The following is a 22,657-nucleotide window of genomic DNA, read 5'->3' on the forward strand; positions in this document are numbered from 1 at the left end:
CAAATGATAACAGTCAAACAGATTCAAAGTTTGTAAATAAAATAAATGTGAATTAGCATACCCTGTCTGAACGTTTCATTGTGTCAGTCAATGGCATGATTGTTCGGAATACGCAAACACAGATCTCGTCCTTTCTGAGCCATCTGTTGGCAACAGTGCTCTCACCTTTGATATGCGAAAATCGTAGCAAGAGATCTTTAAGTTTGAAATGTTCAGAGCATATGTCTGAATACGCCTTCGGTGTCCATTTTGCATGTTTGAGCCTTACGAAGTCAGTCGTATTTTTTTGGCTTATGCTCCTTTATCCCCCAAAAAAGGAATAGCATGTAACAATATTTCTTTTTCCTTATCTCCTATGTTGCTACAACCAGCAACAATGCATCTTTTCCGCATTTTCTCCCTTATTCGCTCGCCAAACAAACTTGCATAGCACTGTAACCTAACACTTTTATTAGTGTTGATAAAACAGCGGATTAACCAAATGATGCCACAGCTCTAATCAATCAAGAGCGCTTGTGGGACAAAATGGCGACGATTTTTGGGCAATTTTACCAACTTTGAGACAGCATAAAATCGTGAGAATTTAACCGATTGAAAAAATTTCTCCAGTTTTGTACTCCATAAGTAATGGTTATTTATTTCATGGGGAAAAAAAGGGGGTTAGTGGCACTTTAATGAACCAGGCGTAAATATAATGATGTAATGTTAAAGCCAAGTACATTACTTTAGTGGCTACTGGCTACACAGTGAGTTTTCTTAAGGTGGCTCCCTAGGGTTTTGAGAATTTTTTTAAGTGCAGGTTTGATGATGCAGAATTAAGCACCAACATTGTAAACTATAGATTAAAATTAGCTTTAACGTATTGAGTACCATGTTTGAAATACGAAAATATTGATTGGCCAATTATAGAAGCTGTTGCCATGGGAACAATGACGTTTCAATATGGCCACCAATTATCATTAAATTACGATTATTTCACAAACCCTTCGGTGAAATGTCTTTTCCACTGAACATTTTTCCAGAAGAAAAAAAATTAAAGAGGGAAAATATGGTTTTACGCAATTAAAAAAAATCCTATCGATAACTTTCTTTTAAAATTGTCCGGCCGTTTACTAAATGACCTGCAAAGCATTTGGTGAAAAATAAAAAAAATTCACCGAGGGATTCACGAAATAATTGCAATTAAATTATAATTAGCGGCCATGTTGAAACCTCATTGTTTCCATAGCAACGGCCTTCATAGTTAATCCGTCAAGTTTCTCATCTCTAACGTACTCCACAATATAATCAAAAGTATTATTGATCTTTAGTCTGCAATATTGGCGCTTAATTCGCCACAACAAATCTACTATCTACAATTTTTACAAAACTCTAGGGAGCCACCTTAAAGAATGAGGCATAAATATAATGACGTAATGTTAAAGGAAAGTACATTACTTTAGTGGCTACAGGCTATGCAGTGAGTTTTCATCAGAATGGGCGCAAGTATAAAACCGGCAAAATATTGAGTGATTTTGGTTTATTTGGTTAAGACGCATATAGGCCACAAATGTCTTATTAGGTCACACTCATGAAAGCTAATAAATATTATTGGAGTAGGTAAAAAAATCATTTAATAAGGTTAAAAAATACAAAGTGCATTACTGTGTTATATTGAAGTTCCCCGTCATTGCAACTGCTTGCATATAATTAATAACAAGTGTTGATTATTACGATTTGATTTATTTGCATGAAACAAATTTAGGCCTAGCAATATGTAAACAGGCCGGCTGTTGCTTGACAAATGCTTTTGTTGCTTGAGGACTTTATGCAACTCCAGCGGACAGGACTGAACCTAATTCGGGTTAAGCTGCTAATTGGCATCATCGAACTCGTTCTTTGTTGATCCGCAAACAAAACGAGGCGCAGATTGTTGGAACGTATGAAAGGTAACTAGCCTCCTCCGCAGGCAATCTTTGGCAAAAATTGGAAAATAAGTATTAAGTAATAATAGCAGAGTCTCAGAGTTGTTTTATATATAAAAAGAGAAATACTTAATAGTGTGAAATTGTTAGGGATCACTGAGGATAAAGGGGGAAATGGCGGGGAGGGGAAGCGCAGGGATTGCCTGCCAAAACTCAACATGCGTGGACCGCAGTCTGTACTTCATGGACTTTAGTCTGTACCCCACCCTTGCTAAGAAGGGTTTTGTTCCAACATGGCAGACAGTCAAGAGAGTGGAGAAGTTCCTATTAAAATCCTTGGTATAAATCACTAGATTCTAAGATACCAGTTTTAAGTAAAAGCTATTTAAGTGAACTTAGACAGATTAGAGACAAAAAAGGAGAAGTTAAAATACGGATGGCAGAAATTGAAGTTTTAAAAATGGAATTGGCCAGTGTAAGTGATACAACTATCCATGGTGATACTGAAAAATATCTGTCGTAAAACAACATGTGGAAGAAGAGCCCAGAAAGGACTTCGAAAAAGAACAGACACAGACAGTTTCTCCCTATGTCAAGAGCCAAATTAGAACAACAATTGTGACACCAAAAGGCACAAAGAGGAAAGGTTAGCAACTTTTATTTATACATATATAATCGTAATTTATCATATATAATACAATAATATAAATGGTAGTGTTTGTCATGTCATTATAGTCGCTTAATTCTGTTATTTCATTTTGTCTAGTACGACCTTCACACGTTTGTTTTGAAAAGAAGCTTGATGACGTATTGAAAGCTAACATCACCAGCCAGGAAGGTGGATCACTGTTGGTTGATGACCTCTTAGATCATTTGGGACGTTATTCATTTTTGAAAACACTTGGAAGAAAGGAAATACTTAAAGAAGTCTCAAAACCAACCCAAAAATTCGTCAAGTATAGAGGAAAGGAGACATTGAGGAAGTAAGTTACTGTGTGCACTGTGCACATAGTCATAGAAAATAGAGTGTGCAAAAAATAGGTATATACTGTAGATGAATTTTTCAACTTGGGATCTGCTTTTCAATGAGAGACTGTTATTGTTGAGTATTGTCATGATATGTAGTTACAATATATTAGCCTCCTCCATAGGCAATTAATTTTTGGAAAAAAAAATGGAAAATAAGTAATAATACAGCGATGTTTTATATATAAAAGGAGAAATATTTAATAGTGAGGAATTGTTAGGGATCACTTAATGTGTAATATGTCACATACATGTTTTATAGGTACATCTTATATACAATAAATACATGTTTGATGCTAAAATACATGTTTTTGCCTTTGTGTTCAGGGGTTATTATGATGGCATTGTTTTAACAACACAACAATCACCAGTTCCATCTAAAACACCAGGTAGGCTACTGATTGTCTTAAAAATATGTCGTATGTATATCTATTGGCAACAATTGGTTTCTTATATAACACATATATTACACCTATATTTCTATTCGAATAATATATTGTTTAATTTATTTCTTAGAGAAGTTTACAGATGAGGCACAACAGGATGAATTTTCATCTCCAAAGCGAAAGCAAACCAAAGGTGTGTGATACATACCATGGACTTTTTATCACTCAGAATAAAGCAAGTGTCCAAACTTATTAATTTAGTTAGTCTCCTTAGTTATCAACAGAGTTGATAACTAAGGAGACTAACTTAGTTATCAAAGCACGTGCTTGTTATGTACAGACGTGCCTCCATGAGCTCCTGAATTGTTATCAAAACTGTCGAAATAAAACATGTCAAAGGACACTGTTAAGTCACTAAAGAAACAAAATGATGATCTAAAGGCGCAAATTGAGATTCTGATGAAAGATTTTAGAAAACTAGAAGAAAATGTAAAACAAAATGAAGCACGTAACGCCGACCAGATGAATTCTCCATCGACTGTGAACAAAGAGACCATCAAGTCCTTGGAGTATTTGGGAAGCGAGTACGACGACCTACAAAGCTTCCGAACATCGGCAAGAAGACAACTTTCGCATCTAGAAGGCCGTATAACAGAAATTGCTGAAAATGTAGAAAACCTCTCAAAGTCAATTGACGATGCTCAGCAATACAGCTACTCCTTCAATGTCAAACTGCTAGGAATACCCGAGCTTGAAGCCAAAGAATCTGCTATCCAGACAAGTACACTATGTGTACAAATCTTCAACGCCATGGGCGTTCAAGTGACACTACAAGACGTAGACATTGCTCATCGTGTACCCACAAGAAGGAATAATGATGGACGACCCAAACCAATAGTCTGCAAATTCATACGACGCCTTGCCCGTGAGCAAGTAATGGCAGTAAGAAGGGACATTAAGAAAATCAATCCAAGACTTGTTGGCTTACCCAAGGAATCTTTAGCGAACGCTGCTGTATACGACCACCTAACGCCGAAGACCCAACAACTTCTAGCAGATGCTAAAAGATTCAAAGACGAAAATGATTTCAGATTCTGTTGGACGAAAAACTCTATGGTATATCTTCGAAAACATGAAGATTCCCGAGCGATCAAGATCAAAGACCAACGTGATCTGGCGAACTTGCAAACAACCAAAGTTAAATCCAAAATAAGCAACAGCTAAGTAGAATTGAACTTTTTTTTATATGTCTAACTATACTCTAGTATTTAGATAAACATGGCGAACTCAATGACAGCAAAAGATATTGCTTTGAATAAAGCACTCCTTAGGGAGTTGCCATACTATGGTTTAAATTTTACTCAATTCCATGGGCAATTTAATAATAGCTTAAAAAGTTCCTTGCCAACAAAGAGATACCTTGAGCGCTTAACTAGCATCCATGATCTAGATCTTTTCAACCTAACCTTTCGGTAACTCGTTTACCAACGGTTCGTTGTAAATATTATTCACCAAATAGCTTTAGTCAGCTAAAAAATAAGTCTAGTACATCTGCAACCAGGAACAGTTTTTCCTTACTTCATAATATTAGAAGCCTCAAACGCAATTTAGAAAACTTTCAATCACATTTACTAGAAGAACTTAATTATCAGTTTAGTGTAATAGGAATCACTGAAACTAGAATCAATCAAGACACTATTTATGATTTTAATCCATCAATACCAAATTATAGATTCGAATTTGTCCCAACACCTCATGCCGCCGGCGGTGTTGGTATGTATATTCACAATACCCTAAAATATAAAACAATAGAAAAATGCTCTGATGAGGCATTCCAAGCCCTTTGGATTGAAATTCAGTTACCAAGGAGTGCAAACATAATATGCGGAGTAATCTATAGACAGCATAATTCACCTGAGCGTTTTCAAGCCTACTTTGAGGGGACAATTGAGAAACTGACTGGGTTTGGTAAACCTATTTATTTAATGGGTGATACGAACATAAATCTTCTTCGCTCAGAAACCTGTAATTTTGCCCAAAACTTTCTTCTCTCTTTACAAAGTTTTAATTTAATTCCTACTATTGACAAACCAACTCGCATGTACAATAATTCTGCCACACTCATAGATAATATTTTTATTAATAAGATTGAAGACCGCATTATTAGCGGTAATATTGTCTCAGATATTAGTGATCACTATTCACAATTTTGTATCACTCGATCTAGTATTATGACCAAAACTTCAAACTTACACAATACTTTTCATCGTGATTATTCAAAGTTTTCTGATGCAAATTTTGTTAATGACCTTACACAACTTGACTTAAGTCGTATTGTTTCTTGTACAATTGATACAAGTAAAGCATTTTCTACCTTTTATAATAAGCTTAACAAGTTAATTGACAAGCATGCCCCTTTAAAGCCAGTTTCAAATCGTAAAGCTAAACAATTATCAAAACCATGGATAACAAAAGGCATCAGACAACCTATTAAAATTAAAAATTCATTTTATTTTTCGGGTGATATTGACAAATATAAGCTGTATAGAAATAAGGTATTGATGCTTACTCGCTTGAGTAAGAAAGCTTATTATCATAAATACTTCGAAATTAATTTAAAAAACACCAAGAAGACTTGGATAGGTATAAACAATTTAATCAACCGTAAAAAGAGGAATAGTAAACCAATTACCGTTCTTAAATGTCCTCTCAGTCAAAGATTGTCACACAATACTTTTGAGCACCCTAATATTCTTAACAAATTTTTCTTGTCTGTTGGCCATTCTCTTGCGTCAGAAATACCAAATCCGTCTGTCGAGTTTACAGATTATTTGCCTAGTTTGAACAATTCAAACTCTTTCGCTTTTAGTCTCGTTACTCCAAAAGAAATCGAACTGGAGTTATTGTCAATACCAGCAAACAAAGCGTATGGTCTATATTCCTGCCCTGTTTGTATTCTAAAATGTGCAAGAAATATATTATGCCATCCTCTATCTTACCTGATTAATAAGTCAGTTGAAAATGGCTCTTTTCCTGCTAAATTAAAGCATGCTAAAGTTATCCCTATATACAAAGATGATGATGTCTGACCCCTCAAACTATAGACCAATATCTCTCCTCTCTGTATTTAACAGAATCTTTGAAAAAACAATGTACAATCGTCTTAAAGCATACCTTGAGAAATACCAGATGCTGTTTGAATCTCAGTATGGTTTTCGTGAGAAACATTCTACTCAACATGCTCTTCTCGATATAGTGAACCAAATACAAACTAATATGGACCAGAAAATGTATTCATGCGGTATCTTCATTGATTTAAAAAAAGCATTTGATACGGTAAATGACATGATACTACTAAAAAAATTAGAGCACTATGGAATACGTGGTGTCGTAAACGATTGGTTCTCGTCATATTTAATTGGACGTATTCAGACAACGCAAATTGGCCCAAATATTTCAGACAAAGAGGAAACGCTATCTGGTGTTCCTCAAGGTTCAGTTTTGGGACCTCTGCTATTTCTTATCTATATAAATGACATTTATAACTCATCTAAGAAATTAAAATTTTATTTGTTTGCGGATGACACTAACTTATTATATGCTGATAAAAAATTAAAGTCACTTGAAAATATTGTCAACCTTGAACTCTCTAATTTGTGCACGTGGCTAAACGCAAACAAATTATCATTGAATATTAAGAAATCTAACTTTGTCATCTTTCACCCATACCAAAAACGGCTTGAATATGAAGTACATTTGAAAATATTCGATGTTCAATCTAATACCTATATCCCTTTAGAACGCAAAAGTTATGTCAAATATCTAGGCGTACTCATTGATAGCAACCTCTCATGGAAATATCACATTAGCCACATTGCTTCAAAAATAAGTAAAATGATTGGTATTATCGCTAAATTGAGACATTTTGTACCTACAAGTACTTTACATAACATTTACAGATCCCTTATCTTACCGCATATATCATATGGCATTGTGGTATGGGGTCAAGCCGCAAAAACTCATCTTAACAAAATTCTTAAACATCAAAAACGTGCTCTCCGGTTAATACATTTTGAGCAGTATGCATCTCATGCAATTCCATTATTTGTCTCTGCTAATGCACTGCCTGTTAATATGCTGTACTTCATGTCTGTGTCTACTTTGATGTTTGATGTGGCAAATAACTTTACACCGTCTAACATTTCCAATTTGTTTGTTTCTTCTAACCAAGTGCACAAATATAGTACTAGGTTTTCTTTAAGAGGCAATTATTATGTTGAATATTCAAATTCTGCCCAACAAATTAAGTCATTTTCAAGAGCTGGAGTTAGGATATGGAATAGTATTCCTATTAGTATGTCAAAACTATAAAAAAAATAACTTTAAAAAAACGCTAAATCTAACACTACTTCATATACTCTCACATGAGGACGATTATGTTGATTTAGAAACAATAATTAGAAAAGTAAAAAAAAGCTAATTTATTTGAATATATATGAAAATTTAGCATTTAAGGATGCTATTGTGTTTGCACTCTCGGTACCTTAAACAATGGAATGTATGAATCCGTGGGTCTAGGGGTCATTTTTTTTTTTTTGTGAACCTGGAGCCCATGGATTTATACGGATTTATTTGTAGTTGTAACTCTGTTTGTTTTGTTTGTTTGCGCGTGTGTGTCTTTGTTTCTCTTTTTTTGTTTACTACAATATAAAACAAGACTTTAGCAAGTTCATTTTTTGTCCTTTATGTTTTGATTTTTATTTGTAAATGTTTTCATTACTGCCTGCCTAGATTAGCTTTAGCTATCCGCAGACAGTAATTATTTTTGTAAAACTTGTTTTTTTGAAAATTAATAAAATGTTAAAAATGTTAAAAAAATGTTAAAACAGAGCTTTTGCAGGTTTATGTGACCATATCACAATATTGTTTTTGTCTCCAAGACATTGCTTATACCATAGGTAGCCCAACAATCCGCATGCTGTGACATATCATCTGTGTATATATTATCCTGTAGGATAATATATACATATATGATATGTCACAGCATGCAGATTGTTGGGCTACCTATGCTTATACCAGTATATAAGCTATTTTTTAACAATCCATGTTGGAGTGTAGTATGATTATTTAGTTAATGTGCTTTTAGTGACCTTACTGCGTAAAACCATATGGTTCACAAGAAAAAATTACACAATTTCAAATTTTACAAAATAATCGTGTTTATATAACTCTAAAATTATATTATAAGCACTTTTATTGTTTTTCTTATCAATTTTTCAGTAAATAATAAGTATTTTCTTACAGGTGGAGCCTTGTCAAATGTGGACAACTTAGCTTGACAGTTTAAAGAATTGGAATTTTCAGATAATGACAATGGTAATACTAACTATGTATTTTGATAATTTTTATGTTATACCAATCGCCCAGTGCAACTTATGACCCAACTTCCTGTTGCCTTTCTCATTACACAAATTGACATAGATCTGTTTTAGCAAAAGGTTTTTTAGTTAGAATACATGTAGTAAGCCGTCATTACTTCACTTTTATTATTTACCAAAAACAATGATATTCCAAGGCAATATCAAAGTGAATTCACTGAGTGAATTATTTTACGTTTAGAATTTGTAGTCATGATTTTGATTATGATCATGTTCATATAATACATGCTTATATGGTATAACTGGATGTACAGTACAGCATTATCTAATAATTTTTTTGTTTTCTTAATTTTTCAGATGTTGAATTGGCAAGTTATATTAGCACAAGAAGCAAGCTATCAAACATGAAAAAAGAATTACGGGAACTGAAATCACAAATTTTTGAACTTGATTCCAACAATAAAAGACTTTCAGACAACTTAGTACAATTACAAACATGTTTTGAACAGAATGTCCTGCTCTCAAATGAGATCATGAGCAAGCATGAGGCTATAGTAAACTTGTACAAGGAAATTGTTCAGAGTGGACAAATGGTTGGAGGTTTGCTATCTTTATCAGAGAAAAATGTCATCAGGAGTGAGATAGATTCGACAAAGAAATTGTTTAACCTTGGATTGAGAGGCCATGAAGTCAAAGACCTTACAAACGTCCTTAATCCTAAATTGTTTGAAGTCACAATGGAGAAACTTCAAATTAACTGTCCCACAATCGTATCGGTATTGGAGCAACTAGTTTTGTCTCCAAATACTTCTAGAAACATCATCAAGACACCCAGCATGAAAATGAAAGCTGCTGTTCAGTTCATTTCCTGGCATCACTTGTTGATTTAAGAGACCAGAATGCTAAGATTGATATACCAATTCTCTTTGGCCTTCTTTGTCTCTGTTTTGGTGCTGGGCCATCCATGATTAGTTTGCTACAACGCTTGGGATTGTCGGAATGTTACCCTGTCTTGTAAGTTAACTAAAAAATTTTATAATTATTGTAACGCGCAAGTGGCAGCAAACTAGTTGCGGATATGCGATTGAGAAACGTGACATACATGTTTCTCTCTTGTTGAATACTTCCAACTTAAAGTTTACTCAGTTGGTGTTTGCTTTGCAGAATCAATATACTGAGAGTTCAACTGGGGAACTATAAGTCTTTAATTGGGGCGCAAGTAGAAAAAGAAACACCCGTGGTTACCTTTCGGGATAACATGCAGCTGATGCATAAACATCAATGAGACACCTCAGACTTTCTAAGTTGCATAAAGAAAAGGTGAAGCAGAATAAAATCTGGGATTTTACTGTTCGTGGCTGGCGTGTGGCTGATATAAATGGGATAGAAAATTTGTTTAAGGAGAAGTCATCAGTTGAACCACAACGAGTAGTCAAAGATTTGAAATACGAAGACCTTCCTATTACTATGTAAAAGTATTGTTGACCATTAGAAGACAGTTTTTCATTTGAACATGTATTAAAGAAATTATTATTTAACACTTTTTTACTGAAAATAATGAAGAAAAGTGGAAAGAATTTCAGAAGCACAATACATTGCGAAAAATGAATGTCGCTTTCAACAGCGTCAAGCTATCAAAAGAACAACTGAGGAGCATGAAAAGTGAAGATTTTGAGCGTGAGTCATCTTAATTACATCTACCAGAGGCATCAATGCATGCGAATTTCCAGACATGGCAGCAAAAGAAGCACAGATATATCTGTTGCCAATTTCTCACGAAAATCATCAATCACCACCGTAGGAGTTGCCAGCAATTTGGATCTGTTTCAAGAAGAGTTTAATTTTGTCTCTGAAAAACAAAAGAAATTTATTCCTCTTCAGAGCTCTGGAAAGGAATTTGATCTTGATAGAGCTTACAAAGGGTTTGCTTTTCTAAAAAGCCTAGAACATCACAAGAAAACCCAACATGATTACAAACAAATCTTGCATGGAAAAAGCACAGTGCAAGAAGTAACCGAAGACAAATTGAACAATGATGATGGAATCATTGCCGTTGTAACACAGGACAAAGAAGAGGATTCAATGAGTGATTGGACAATTAAGATGCACAATAAAACAAGTTATTTTGACTTCAATCATTATGTATAATACATAGTATATTAACTGTAATATAGAAGATTTACCAAAAGAATATCGACAACAATAGTCAACATGTCACCTGTCTTCTTTATCTATTTCATTTATTTTGTTCTTTAATGTATTCTTCCACCAGTTTCTGTTGCCGGTCTGTACAAGGTTGCCATTGGCATTGCGATTTAGGAATGTTTCGGTTCTACTATTCATATACTTAACGGATTTTGCTTTTATCCCTAAAAAGTAGGGATCCCTGACAAGTAACAATCCCTAACTATAAATTCATTTCTCTAAAATACCTTTTTTTTGTCCTCTAACACAGGCAACTCTGGTATAAAAAATTGTTGAAAATAACGCAAATTGTCATAAATATAACAATTCCGGTTTTATGCAAAACTCAAATTGTCATAAATATAACAATTCCGGTTTTATGCAAAACTCAAATTGTCATAAATATAACAATTCCGGTTTTATGCAAAACTCTGTTATTTATTATTTTTTCAATTTTTGCCAAAGATCGCCAGCGTGGATAAAGTAAGACGGAAAAATTAAAAAATTTTCTGTGGAATTGTTTATGGGAAAAAATGAAATTAGAATGAAAAGGTAACTTAGTATCAGCGAAAATTGTCAAAGTTAACATGTGTACCATGGCTTTGCTCAGATAGGGTATCCCCTATATCCTCACTGATTTCTAACAATTCCTCACTCTTAAATAATTATCCTTTCATATATAAAACATGTCTGTTATTATTAGTATATTACTTATTTCCCAATTTTTGCCAAAGATTGCCTGCGCGGAGGAAGATTAGATAATGTTAACTCTCCTAATAAGATTTTAAAACTCGCGTTGCATCAATTTGACGGATGGAAACCACTGCTTACCTTTGATCAATGACCGCATGTGTCACAACCACACGGGAGGGGGGGCTTGACAGCGCTTCCACTTGCCAGGAAATTTTCTGGCAAGAGTTATAAAAGGGCTACAAATGCAGAGATTTATTGATAAAGAAAGACAAAACTGTCCGGAAAGTTGGAAGGAAGTTTTGTGATGTTTGGAAGGAAATATGAAAGAAAATTAGAAAAACAAGAAAAGAAAAGGAAATTCGGATCGCAGCGAGTGGAAGCACTGCTACCTAATTAAAGATTCCGCCTCTAGCACTCATGTTGGTTTAATACACAAAAGTTTAATAAATGGATACGACAACTTCAAGCGAATGGGCAAAGCTTATCAATATTATTGGTGTCAAAGAAGCTAATGAAGAGTTTGATCGTTGAACGACGCAAGTGTTTGATGGTTTACGCCAGTTAGCTTCAGTATACAGAGTCAATGAAAATCTGCCATCAAGAATAGAGGTCCAAAATGATGTGTGGGCACCTGCCCATGATCAGTATCTTCGGTCTGTGCTACATCATGCTGCTTTTGAAGGAAATACTAGACTTGTTAAATGCCTGGTGTTAGCAGGAGCTGAAATTAACCTTCAGGACGGAATAGGACAGACACCGCTCACTCTAGCACTACACAAGTCGCATGACGAAGAAGTGCATTTTCTGATTGATATTGGATCAGTATTGCAACAAGAGTATTTAGAAAATACTGTTTGTCCACTTGATATTGCAACGACGGAAGAAAAAGTAACAGTTACAGAACACATCAAAAGAAAGTTATCAGAAGAAGAAAATATCAGCAAACCCGTTTCGTCATGTTTTAGTGGACTGGTAGATCCTAACCCAAACAATGGAGGTAGACCCTACTGAAAAGAACACTGCATTTGCACGACACCTAAATATTAACGTTGGAGATCAAAAGAACACTGTTACTATACAAGGCTGTTCTAATTCTTGTCCAGATATTTATGGATGTCATACACCAGGTGCTGGTGATTTTCACAATCGCGGATATGTGACAAAGACTACAGGGATATCGCACTCCTGTTATAAAGGACACAACTGAGAAGGATGCTAACCTGACGCGGTCAACTTGAAAGGAAATTTAAAAACACGAGATCCTACAAACAATCCAATAATAACACTGACGCCTGGGGTAAAAATATCTCAGACAGATCACTCACTGAACAACAAACTCCTAGTATAGCTAAAGGGTTAAATTTCAATAATAAAGATGCCGATGGATTAGATTACATCGCAGACCTTGAATCTGCACTAAAAAGCTCTTTGCTTCCTGATGAAACTAAAGAACATATTTGCCATCAAACAACTACTAATCAAAGACTTACAAGATGACAAAGAAATCATTATATTACCAGCTGACAAATATGAATGACTGTATTTATGAACAAATCCAATTATATCTGTAAGGCAAACACTTTACTAAAAGACACGGCAACATATCAACCACTTGACACTGACCCAAATACAATGACAGCTAATCGTATTAACCAGAAATTAAAACAACTTAAAGACAAAGGCAAGTGTGATAAACGCACCTATAACAGAATCCGACCAAACAATGCATCCACCCCTAAATCTTATGGACTACCTAAAATACACAAAAGGAATATCCCTCTAAGACCTATTGTGTCTCTTCCAGACTCCCCAACATACGAGTTACCCAAATATCGCTATGGTTCTTCATCCTCTTGTTAAAATATCACCTCGTACGGTTAATAATACTAATGCCTTTCTAAATAATATTAAGGATCTTAACATTGAAACTGACAAAATCATGATATCATTTGATGTAGTTTCCCTTTTCACATCCATACCACTAGACAAAGCCAAACAAATCACAAGTTAACTACTGAATTAAAAATGACACATATGGAAAAGCAGAACTAATTTAGACAAAAACAACATTCTTGACCTTCTTAATCTTTGCCTTTCTACAGAATTCTCTTTTCAAAACTCCTACTACAGACAAATTTCAGGAACACCTATGGGATCTCCTCTCTCTAGCTTCCTTGCTGAAGCAGTCATGCAGGATCTAGAGAAGAAATTGGTCACCAAATAACGAAAACATCAAATCATGGAACAAAACACACACTGATCAAATCTTAAATTTTAACAGTAACCACCCAACTCAGAACAAAATAAGCTGCCCCTTACGAAAAATTCCTATAGGATCCTATAAGAATTCGTATAGGAAATTCAATTTTTATAGGAATTTCTATAGGATATTCCTATTCATATTAAAATTCCTATAGGATATTTATATTCCTATTAGAATTCCTATAGGATATTCATTTTCCTATTAGAATTCCTATAGGATATACATATTCCTATGAGAATTCCTATAGGATATTCATATTGCTATTAGAATTCCTATAGGATATTCATATTCCTATTAGAATTCCGGCATGGTGGATAACACTGATAACGGATAGTGGATACCGGATACTTAAATAAATAGAGAATAGAGTACATACATTATATATACCTTTGGCGCCAGATTGCAGAGTATGGCCGATTTCAACAAGATCTTGGGTGCGCAATAGGGTTGCACCTGAAGTGCAGGTGCGACAAAACTCCTGAAATTTCTCAGGTGCGCCAGCCGGCCCAGCCCAAGTGCACATGTTTACGCGAGCGGCCCGTGCTAGTGGTGCTAGTGTGCACATGTTTGCCACCATTGATTGCCACTAGGTCGTGCTTTTTCTCTGTTCTGTTGGGATTGTTCGGATATCACTTTGAAAATTGAAATGGCGGAGTTTGCAATAGATGTGCACTGATTTTAGTTTACAAAGAAGTTCTATGCTCTAAAATATTTATCGGTGAAATTCTACATTATGATAAAATAGACAACGTTGAACCTTGTGAAAGCTATTAAATCAACAATGACAGTGTCAATGTAATGATCAGAAGAATATCTTTCCTATTTTGAGATGTACACTCCTCCAATGTGATTTGAATAGGAATTTTAACAATTATTCATGATAAAAATTATACTAATGTTATAACAGAACACTTGGTAAAACACTTTGTAACATAACAAAATTAAAATTAATTACAATAACAAACCCCAATATTTAATGTCCTTTCGTTAAGTTAATTACTGAATATGAATTTCAATACATATCTATGATTCTTGCTACACCTAGTTTACACATAGTTCAGTTACGATAACTTGAAATAGAATGTTATTGTTAAGGCCCTTTTACATGGTGCAATTTTTCTTGCAATTTGCAATCCAATTATACTTTTCATAGATGCAAATTTGGCAACTAGGAAACTTTTATGTTTATTATGTACTCCATGTGCCACAGTTAATGGAATATACATGGTTTGGAGACTAAATAAAAGTACAATACAACTCATTAGCTATGTTATTGTCCAGGTTTACGCAAAAAACGGTTCCTTTCAGTGGCGGAAGTGGGGCAAAATAAATTAAAAGGCTTAATTTTAAATTCAAAATACCTTGTGTTGATTAAATGATTGCTATTGGTTTATCTATGCAAAATACAATACACATGTGATGAGAAAGGAACAATTTTTGGCATAAATCTCAACATATTTAATGAGTTATATTGTAGTTATATGTGGTCTCCAAACCATGTTTATTCTATTAACTGTGCATGTACGTTTCTTACACTTAGTTTTTGAATAGTCTGTACTAAATTACATCTCTTAAGTGTAGGATTGCATTGCAAGTTGCAAGAAAAATTGCATTGTGTAACAGGGCCTTTAATTTTAAAATCGCAAACATCTATACACATTTATTTTTTTGTGTGCGTTGCGTCCAGTTGTTGTAACCTAAACTTCAAACTGTTTATATGAAATATATAGTACTACGACAAGCTGTGTACTGCAAGTTAAAGTCCAAAGTTGATTCTTAGGTATTCTTTGTGGACCGTGACCATACAAGATTTGATGTTTTCAGAAACACGACACATGCTTCTTTCGAAGTTTGGTTGCTTTCGATGCAAACATGGCCATTTGCAGTGAAAGCATACATTTGCTAACTTGCTTTGAGGGGTACCTTGATACGAAAATTCGCGATACATCTTTGACACAATAACAAGGTCGTCAGGGGCTTTTCTTATAGCACTTCCATCCTTTGGCGGTAACCCGCAACCAAAACACGATGCGGTTTTGCTTGGGCAAAACTGGAGCAGGTATACAAGGAACTCACCATAGATTGGGTTTGGAAAGCCAGGTGGTCGTTGCAGGAATGCTGTTGGTGGATTCTCGGAAGCTAGTGATTGCTGCCAGAGCAGGTGTGTCGACGGTACCTGGTTTTCAATTAGCTGCAGCTGTCCACATGAAAATTGGTTTTGAATAGGTTGAGAACATGACATCACTAGTTGAGGTGGAGCAAAATGAGTAGGTTGAGGCGGGATAAAGTGGGTTGGCTGAGTGACGCTGAAGGATGGGTTATTTAAATTTGGACGGTGGAGATTTTGTGGCCTCTGGTTCGACGACATGCCAAATGGTTCGCCATCTTGAGTTATTTCGAGGCTGGGCAAAGATGTACTTGCAGACGCAGCATCCGTCAAATGTTGTTGCTGGTTTGTGTTGGAGACACGTGTTTCTTCGTGAAAAGGTCGGACACTATTTTGTGGAGGGAATGATGCCATGGGAACACGCGAGATTTCTGCAGTTGGCGCTTGTTGACTATAGTTGCTCTTTTTGCGAGGTGCCCTCTCTCCTTTCTTCCCTTTTCCTTTAGGCATGCCATACGTCACCGCTTTAGAAAGATTAACTCCTCCTTTGTTACGTTGGGAACACACAAACCAACGGATAAATTGCTTCGTTCTCTTTGATTTAACACATGAAGCAACAACATGAGCACAAATTGAAAGAGATGCCCACGACGGACAGTCAGCGCAATCTACTTTTCCATTCCCATAGAAATTAACGACATGGGGCTTTCTTGGATTGGACTTGGATGCAACGACAAAGGTGTTTTCCGATTGCCGCATTATTGCTCCAGCACTCTGACTTAGGGTCTCCGCTTTCTGCAGAATCGAAGACAATATACTTCGCGGGATCCAATTGATGCCAGCATGAATCATATCGTTTAGAAGCATATCGTTGAAAATACAATCTATGGTATTAATATTTTTTGCGACGCTTTCTTCTAGTGTAATTGAATGGATCTTAACAACAGCTTTTTCCTTCTGCGCCGCATTCATTTTAGTCCACTGTTCAGGTGGTATTTCAAGGTGACGGAATTTTTCTCTCAATCAATATTTGCTGTTTCCCACGATTGCCAACTCAATTTCTTGCTTTTGGATGTTGACCAACTTAGACATAGAAATACAGAATGAAAATTCATCAACATTTCTTTTTTCTTTGCTTTCTTGCCTGACAAATTCTTGTATGGCTCGATTTGTCTGTTCTGAGCGATTGGTAGTGAATTTCTCTGGAGGATGGCCAAGAGCGGCTCTTTGGCGTACTGGGGCGATGGAGGAATTAACAAACAGAGGCCGTTTTCTTTGACTAAACCATTTGTGGAATTCTTTCCCGTTTGCATGTTGAGCTGACCAACGTTCATCAAGGCTGAGAAGTATTGCATCAAAACTCTCCGCATCTTTCCCGTCAATCAAACCAAACTTTGTCCTTGCTCTTTCCTTTTATTCCTAACTCTTGCAGCTTTTTTTCAACGTTTTTCTTCAAGTGTATTTCGCATCGTAAATTAACAGATCGGTCAAAGTTATTCCTGAACCCATCAATCAGAGCTTCTTCATCATCTGTGCCAAATGCGAAGACGTCACGTAATGCGAGCTGAAGGTTTCTCAGAGTGCCACTAAACGCCGAGTAGGTTTCTTTTGTTTTCTTTTCGTGGATCATAATTGGACCAATGAGAGAGGGGCATTTACCATCTCTCTTGTTTTCCAGTAGCAGGTGCTGATATGTTATCGGCGTCACGTTATACCGCCCAATATCGAACGTCGGGTCAACTGTAAACGGTCTGTATTCAATTGGATTGCAACAAAAGCATTTTAAATCGTTGATTTGTCTGTCTGTTGACATCACACAGAGTGGCTCTGGCGCAACTCTCACATCTCTAATGAAAGCTGTATTTCTTGACTCAGTCGCTTGCTTCTTGCACTTGCCAAGCAAGCAGTACCATGGATCGTCATCGCCCCCATTACCCGAGATACATTTTTTCCCGTTTAAATTCTTGACATTATTTCTTGAAAGATTCTTCACTTGTTGTCTCCCTCTCGGAAGTTGACCATGACTTGAACATTTGGACATCCCTCCAAGACTCTCTGCTACAGTCTTGTAGACCACTTCCCGCGGTCTCATATCTTTGGCAGCATCTCGTATTAGCGATTTAATACTTTCCCATGTTCTAACGTACGCCTGCGATGAATTGCAGGCGTTATTGTGTGGACGAGGTATTATTGGACGTTCCTTGCCATCTTTAAATTTGTACTGTACCAGACAATACCTGTGCAGCTCACCATTTTTCACTATAGAAAAGCAAACATATGAATATTTTGGAATTCAATAAGGCCTTGCCGTTTCTCTGCGATTAACTTAGCTTAAACATTTGTTTTCAGTTGTAAACCAAACAGAGGAGCCAGCCCTGGCACTTGCAAGTATAATGTTTTCTGTTATAAGAACTCTAACTACTAAGACCAAGCTAAGATTTTTTTGTAATTATATAAAATTGCAATTAAACCGAAAGGGTGGTTAAATAATGTCATAGTGGGCAAGGCGTATAAGACGTTGTAAGACGTTTACTTACAGTGAATTTGATCGATTCTCTTTCGAAAGATTTCATTTAATTTGAAATAAGTACGCTTCAGGGTAAACCGTTCCCCAGTTACATCATCGTCTGAATCTTCATCTTGAAAACATTGAATTAATTCATCCCCTTCCCGAACAAACTCGTACTTGTTGGAACTAAGGTTATTCCAACTTCCACAATCATCGCATTTAACATCATCAGGAGATTTAAGCGAATGTAAATCCACCAGAAATTATCTGTTGTGCTCCACATGCAGAGGCTGGTGACTCGTAAGTAGCAGACTTGAAACGCATTTCCCCACACCGAAAAGAAAATTTACTACTTCTTGAGGTGAAAGAACACTCATTCCGCTCGAGAAGACTGGTAATAAGAAATTTCCCTTGTAATATTCGACATCCTCGTGACTTGTGGCCATATTTTCATATACATCCTGGGTTCTTTTCCTTTAAAAAAAAAGTAAAGAATTAAAACGTTGTCTAAGTTGTGCATACATATTACATCCGTAGAATGAAAAATATTGCCTGAAAATGAAAAAAATCGCAAAAAACCTCTTTCATGAATCTTTTTTCTTTTTCATCACCTCCTGTGAAGTACTTATTGTTAAGATAACTTCTTCCAAATGAAGACATTTATGTCCCATAAATGAATCTCTATATGAAAAGTAGGATTGCAAAATGAATTCTACAGTATGGTGTTTCCAGAGTTTATTTTAACATTACATTGAGGAAAAACGTCAAGTTACCTACTCGTAATTTGATGGAATATTAAATATCTACTTCTATACTAATATATTAATACCTCTCTTCTTTGTGTGGCAAATTTGAAGCTAGTTGCTTCCTACTCGATTTCACGCTAAGAAAGATTATATTTAAACGTTATACAAGCAACAGAATAATTTACTTCTTTATAAATGTTCAGAATAGACAAAAACAAAGTTTTTCCAGTCAAAATTTAGAAATACGTGTCAATTCATCTGCTTATGACACCAAAAGCATTATACCTCTTTGGAGACAATCGTGGTGATTGTGAGTCGGAGGAAGCCTGGAGTTCATTGTCATTGATCAACGTCATTCTTTCAGCAACACTTTCTGACACATTCTCTCTATGACTTGTTTTTGTACTAAAACCGAAAACGCGCTTTACACAAAAATATAAAATTATACGTGTTTCTTCACTGCGTCCATAAGAAGACTTTCTAGACTGCGTTTTTAACAATAATGCTTCAAAAATATTAGGAAAAAGAATCTGATATTGGTAATCTAAATTAGATTATTTTTGAAGGCCAATCAATGATATGGCTTAATTATTAGTCTAGAAGCTGACATCTCTGGACGGATAACCTAAATAACCAAACTAGCTGTTATAAACCTAAATTAAAAATAAGCAACATAAAATATGGAGTCAGACCAAAATAAAACAACATAATAATAATAGATTACCTATTAGTAGCCGTTTGACTAGAAACTCGAGCATCATCCTTGTTTTAGCTTCCCTGTTCGGTCAAGTTGATAACAACCAGTTTCTTCCTTTGACTTGAACTATATATAAAGTAGTACAATTATAGGTATTTATATATGCGGCTTGGTCAGTGTAAACGCATGTAATATGTAATATAACCTTGTATCTGACGTTATCTGAGGTGTTTTTTCCTCATGAGCACCCTCGCAGCCTTCCTCTATTTGATCATGATCAGTTGTTTCTTGGCACAGCAGAGCTTGAAACGTATCCTTTAACGTTTTTGCTGTCGGACGCAAACACGCTTTGAATTCTAAGCACCTTTCGCTTGTTTTTACAATAGGGTACCAAACCGAACTTTGAAAATCTTTGTATTTTGCGGATGTGGTTGGTAGTTTTTTCTTTGTTATGAGGTTTTGCATTTGCTGCGTTGCTTCCTTGGGAGTCGATCCTTTTTTTATATCCAATTGATACGGATATTTGGTGTCAGGGTTCAGCAAATTGAACAACACCATGCCAAAAGCCCAAACATCAATTCTTTTGAGGTCTTCAAACGATGCTGCTTGTAAACAGGAAACGGTACCGATAATTTCTGGAGCCATATACGACAGTGTACCTCTATAGAGTAAAACAATTTTGAATGAAACCGCTGTACGCTTTTTTGTAATCGATTTGCAGTTCAGGAAAAAACTGAAGAAGCAATACGCATGTTCATAGACATAGCATTATTTTTAGCAATTTTGCAGCGATTGTAAAAACCGCTATCTGGTGAATAGCTCTACCTGCCTTTGATACAACCGCCCCCCCATGCCTCTGGTGTAGAATATCGAGAAAGCACGCTTAAATTTGATTCTAACTTCAGCACTAACGAACCAAGAAGGAATTATAATGGCATCAGGGACCGGTTGTTCGAAAGGTGGATAATGACTTTGCCAACCGTCGTAAAAAAGCTATGAAAAACAATAAAGCTACTTCTATTAAATTTATAATAGTTAAAAATTATTTTTACTTCATAATTGTTAAGTTCAGTCTTGGCCATCGCAAACGGTGAGGATATGTTTAACGTTTAAAATATTCACTATCCAGTGGATAATTTTTCATTAGGTATTATTAACTATACCTCTCACCTGTTGACTCTTTTTGTTCTGGAATTTATTCCAACAGTTTGTATCAATATAGACCTACTTTCACTGAAGTCAGCAAGCTTGCAAACAATAGGAGCTTGTTGGTAAATGGCAAATAGTTCCTGTTCGTCTTTGATGTGACAGTAATGCTGGTTGCTTACAAGGATGTTTTTAGCCTTCAGATCACAATGCGCAGTTTCTTTGACGTGCAAAAATTCCAACCCTTCAGCAATATCGCGGCAGATTGTTTGGTGCAGTTTGGGATGAAATGATGCGACACTATCAAGTTTGTCGAGGTAATTTAAAAAGTCCACCAAGTTGCTCACTTTCTTTGGCGCTTCAAATGGCGTGAAATCAAAATACACATATTCAAGCATGATGGCAGATGGTTTACTACTAAATCCTTTAAAGGAAACAACATTTTTATGCTGTAAATTTTGTATTAATTTGGCTTCTTTAACAAAGTTCTCCTCGTCGTCTTTAGCCTCACCTAGAATAGTTTTTACTACAACAGTTTCGTCGAAATACTGCCCTTTGTAGACGATGCCATACCCGCCACGACCAATCACCTCTTTGTCTTCTACCTTTTCGAAGTCGAATTCATGTTTAAAATGTCTACTCTGTAAAGCCAAGTGCTTTTTCAAGCTTGGTAGCGTAAATGCCATTTTGATACGTTACCACCACACGTGGCTGCAGGCTTGACAGTGATTGTAAACACTTGACTGGACTTTGGCAGGACTTTTGACAAAAATCAAAATAAAATTTTAATATAAATTGCGTTGTTTACAAAAAATTTTAGCGATTGTAGATTAGCTCAAGAAGTAAAGCATACGTTTGCCACATTCTCGGACGCAGGTTTGAATCCGCTCCGCGACAATAATTTTTCCCCCACTCTTTAAAGCAAACAAAGTTTTTTCACTGCTTGGGTTTGGGTTAGCATTTAGGTTAGAGTTTGGGTTAGATTTTGGGTTAGAGTTTGGATTAGAGTTTGGGTTAGAGTCTGGGTTGGGGTTAGGGTTAGGAAACCAATTATAACTTAGTGATAGAGATACTGCAAAAAGCAAAAAGTTTGAGTAGTTGAGATGTTTTTTTAGGCATTTGAGATACAATACAGACCTATACAATTTCTAGTATTAAGTAATCGTAACTAAACTATGTGTCAACTGCGTGTAAAATATTCCTCCATAATCCATTACATTGAAGGTTTAATTGTTGATTCAGCAGCTTTCTCAAGGTCAATTAAATGATATTTGACATCATGAAAGTAGAATTCACCTCAACATTCTAAGGCATATAGGCATAAAATGGTCGTTCAGAATACATTGTGATTCACAAAAACAAACAGGTATTTTCCAGTAATGACAATGAAGGACCAATTCTTATTTATCTGCCTTTCTCAATGTTTGTTTAATGATATTTTTCCTCAGTTGATTTAGCCATTTGCATGGAAAAGATTTTCACCCTAAATATCTGATGAACAATATTGCTAAAATTCATGATTGAATAATTAGCCAAAGGCCATTTTCAAAAGGTGTTTTTAGCCTCGATTTGCAATGCATGACTAGGACAGGATTTTTATTTCGAAAATAAAGAGAAG

The 22,657-nt window shown here is 35.6% G+C and overlaps 1 protein-coding gene across 1 annotated transcript; it reads left to right on the forward strand.

Annotated features, from left to right (window-relative positions):
• Window positions 1-3,706: 3,706 nt before the first annotated feature.
• On the forward strand, window positions 3,707-4,540 carry LOC114534768. The gene has a single exon (XM_028556239.1). The coding sequence runs from the start codon at window positions 3,707-3,709 to the stop codon at window positions 4,538-4,540; it is 834 nt and encodes a 277-aa protein (XP_028412040.1).
• The last annotated feature ends 18,117 nt before the right edge of the window (window positions 4,541-22,657 follow it).

This window comes from Dendronephthya gigantea, unplaced genomic scaffold (assembly GCF_004324835.1).
Source record: "Dendronephthya gigantea isolate DGI-Jeju-01 unplaced genomic scaffold, DenGig_1.0 000106F, whole genome shotgun sequence".
Classification (NCBI taxonomy): domain Eukaryota; kingdom Metazoa; phylum Cnidaria; class Anthozoa; order Malacalcyonacea; family Nephtheidae; genus Dendronephthya; species Dendronephthya gigantea.

What these genes read in the sequence shown, in the direction of transcription:
- LOC114534768 (XM_028556239.1), top strand. Translation starts at nt 3,707, where the DNA reads ATGTCAAAGGACACTGTTAAGTCACTAAAGAAACAAAATGATGATCTA.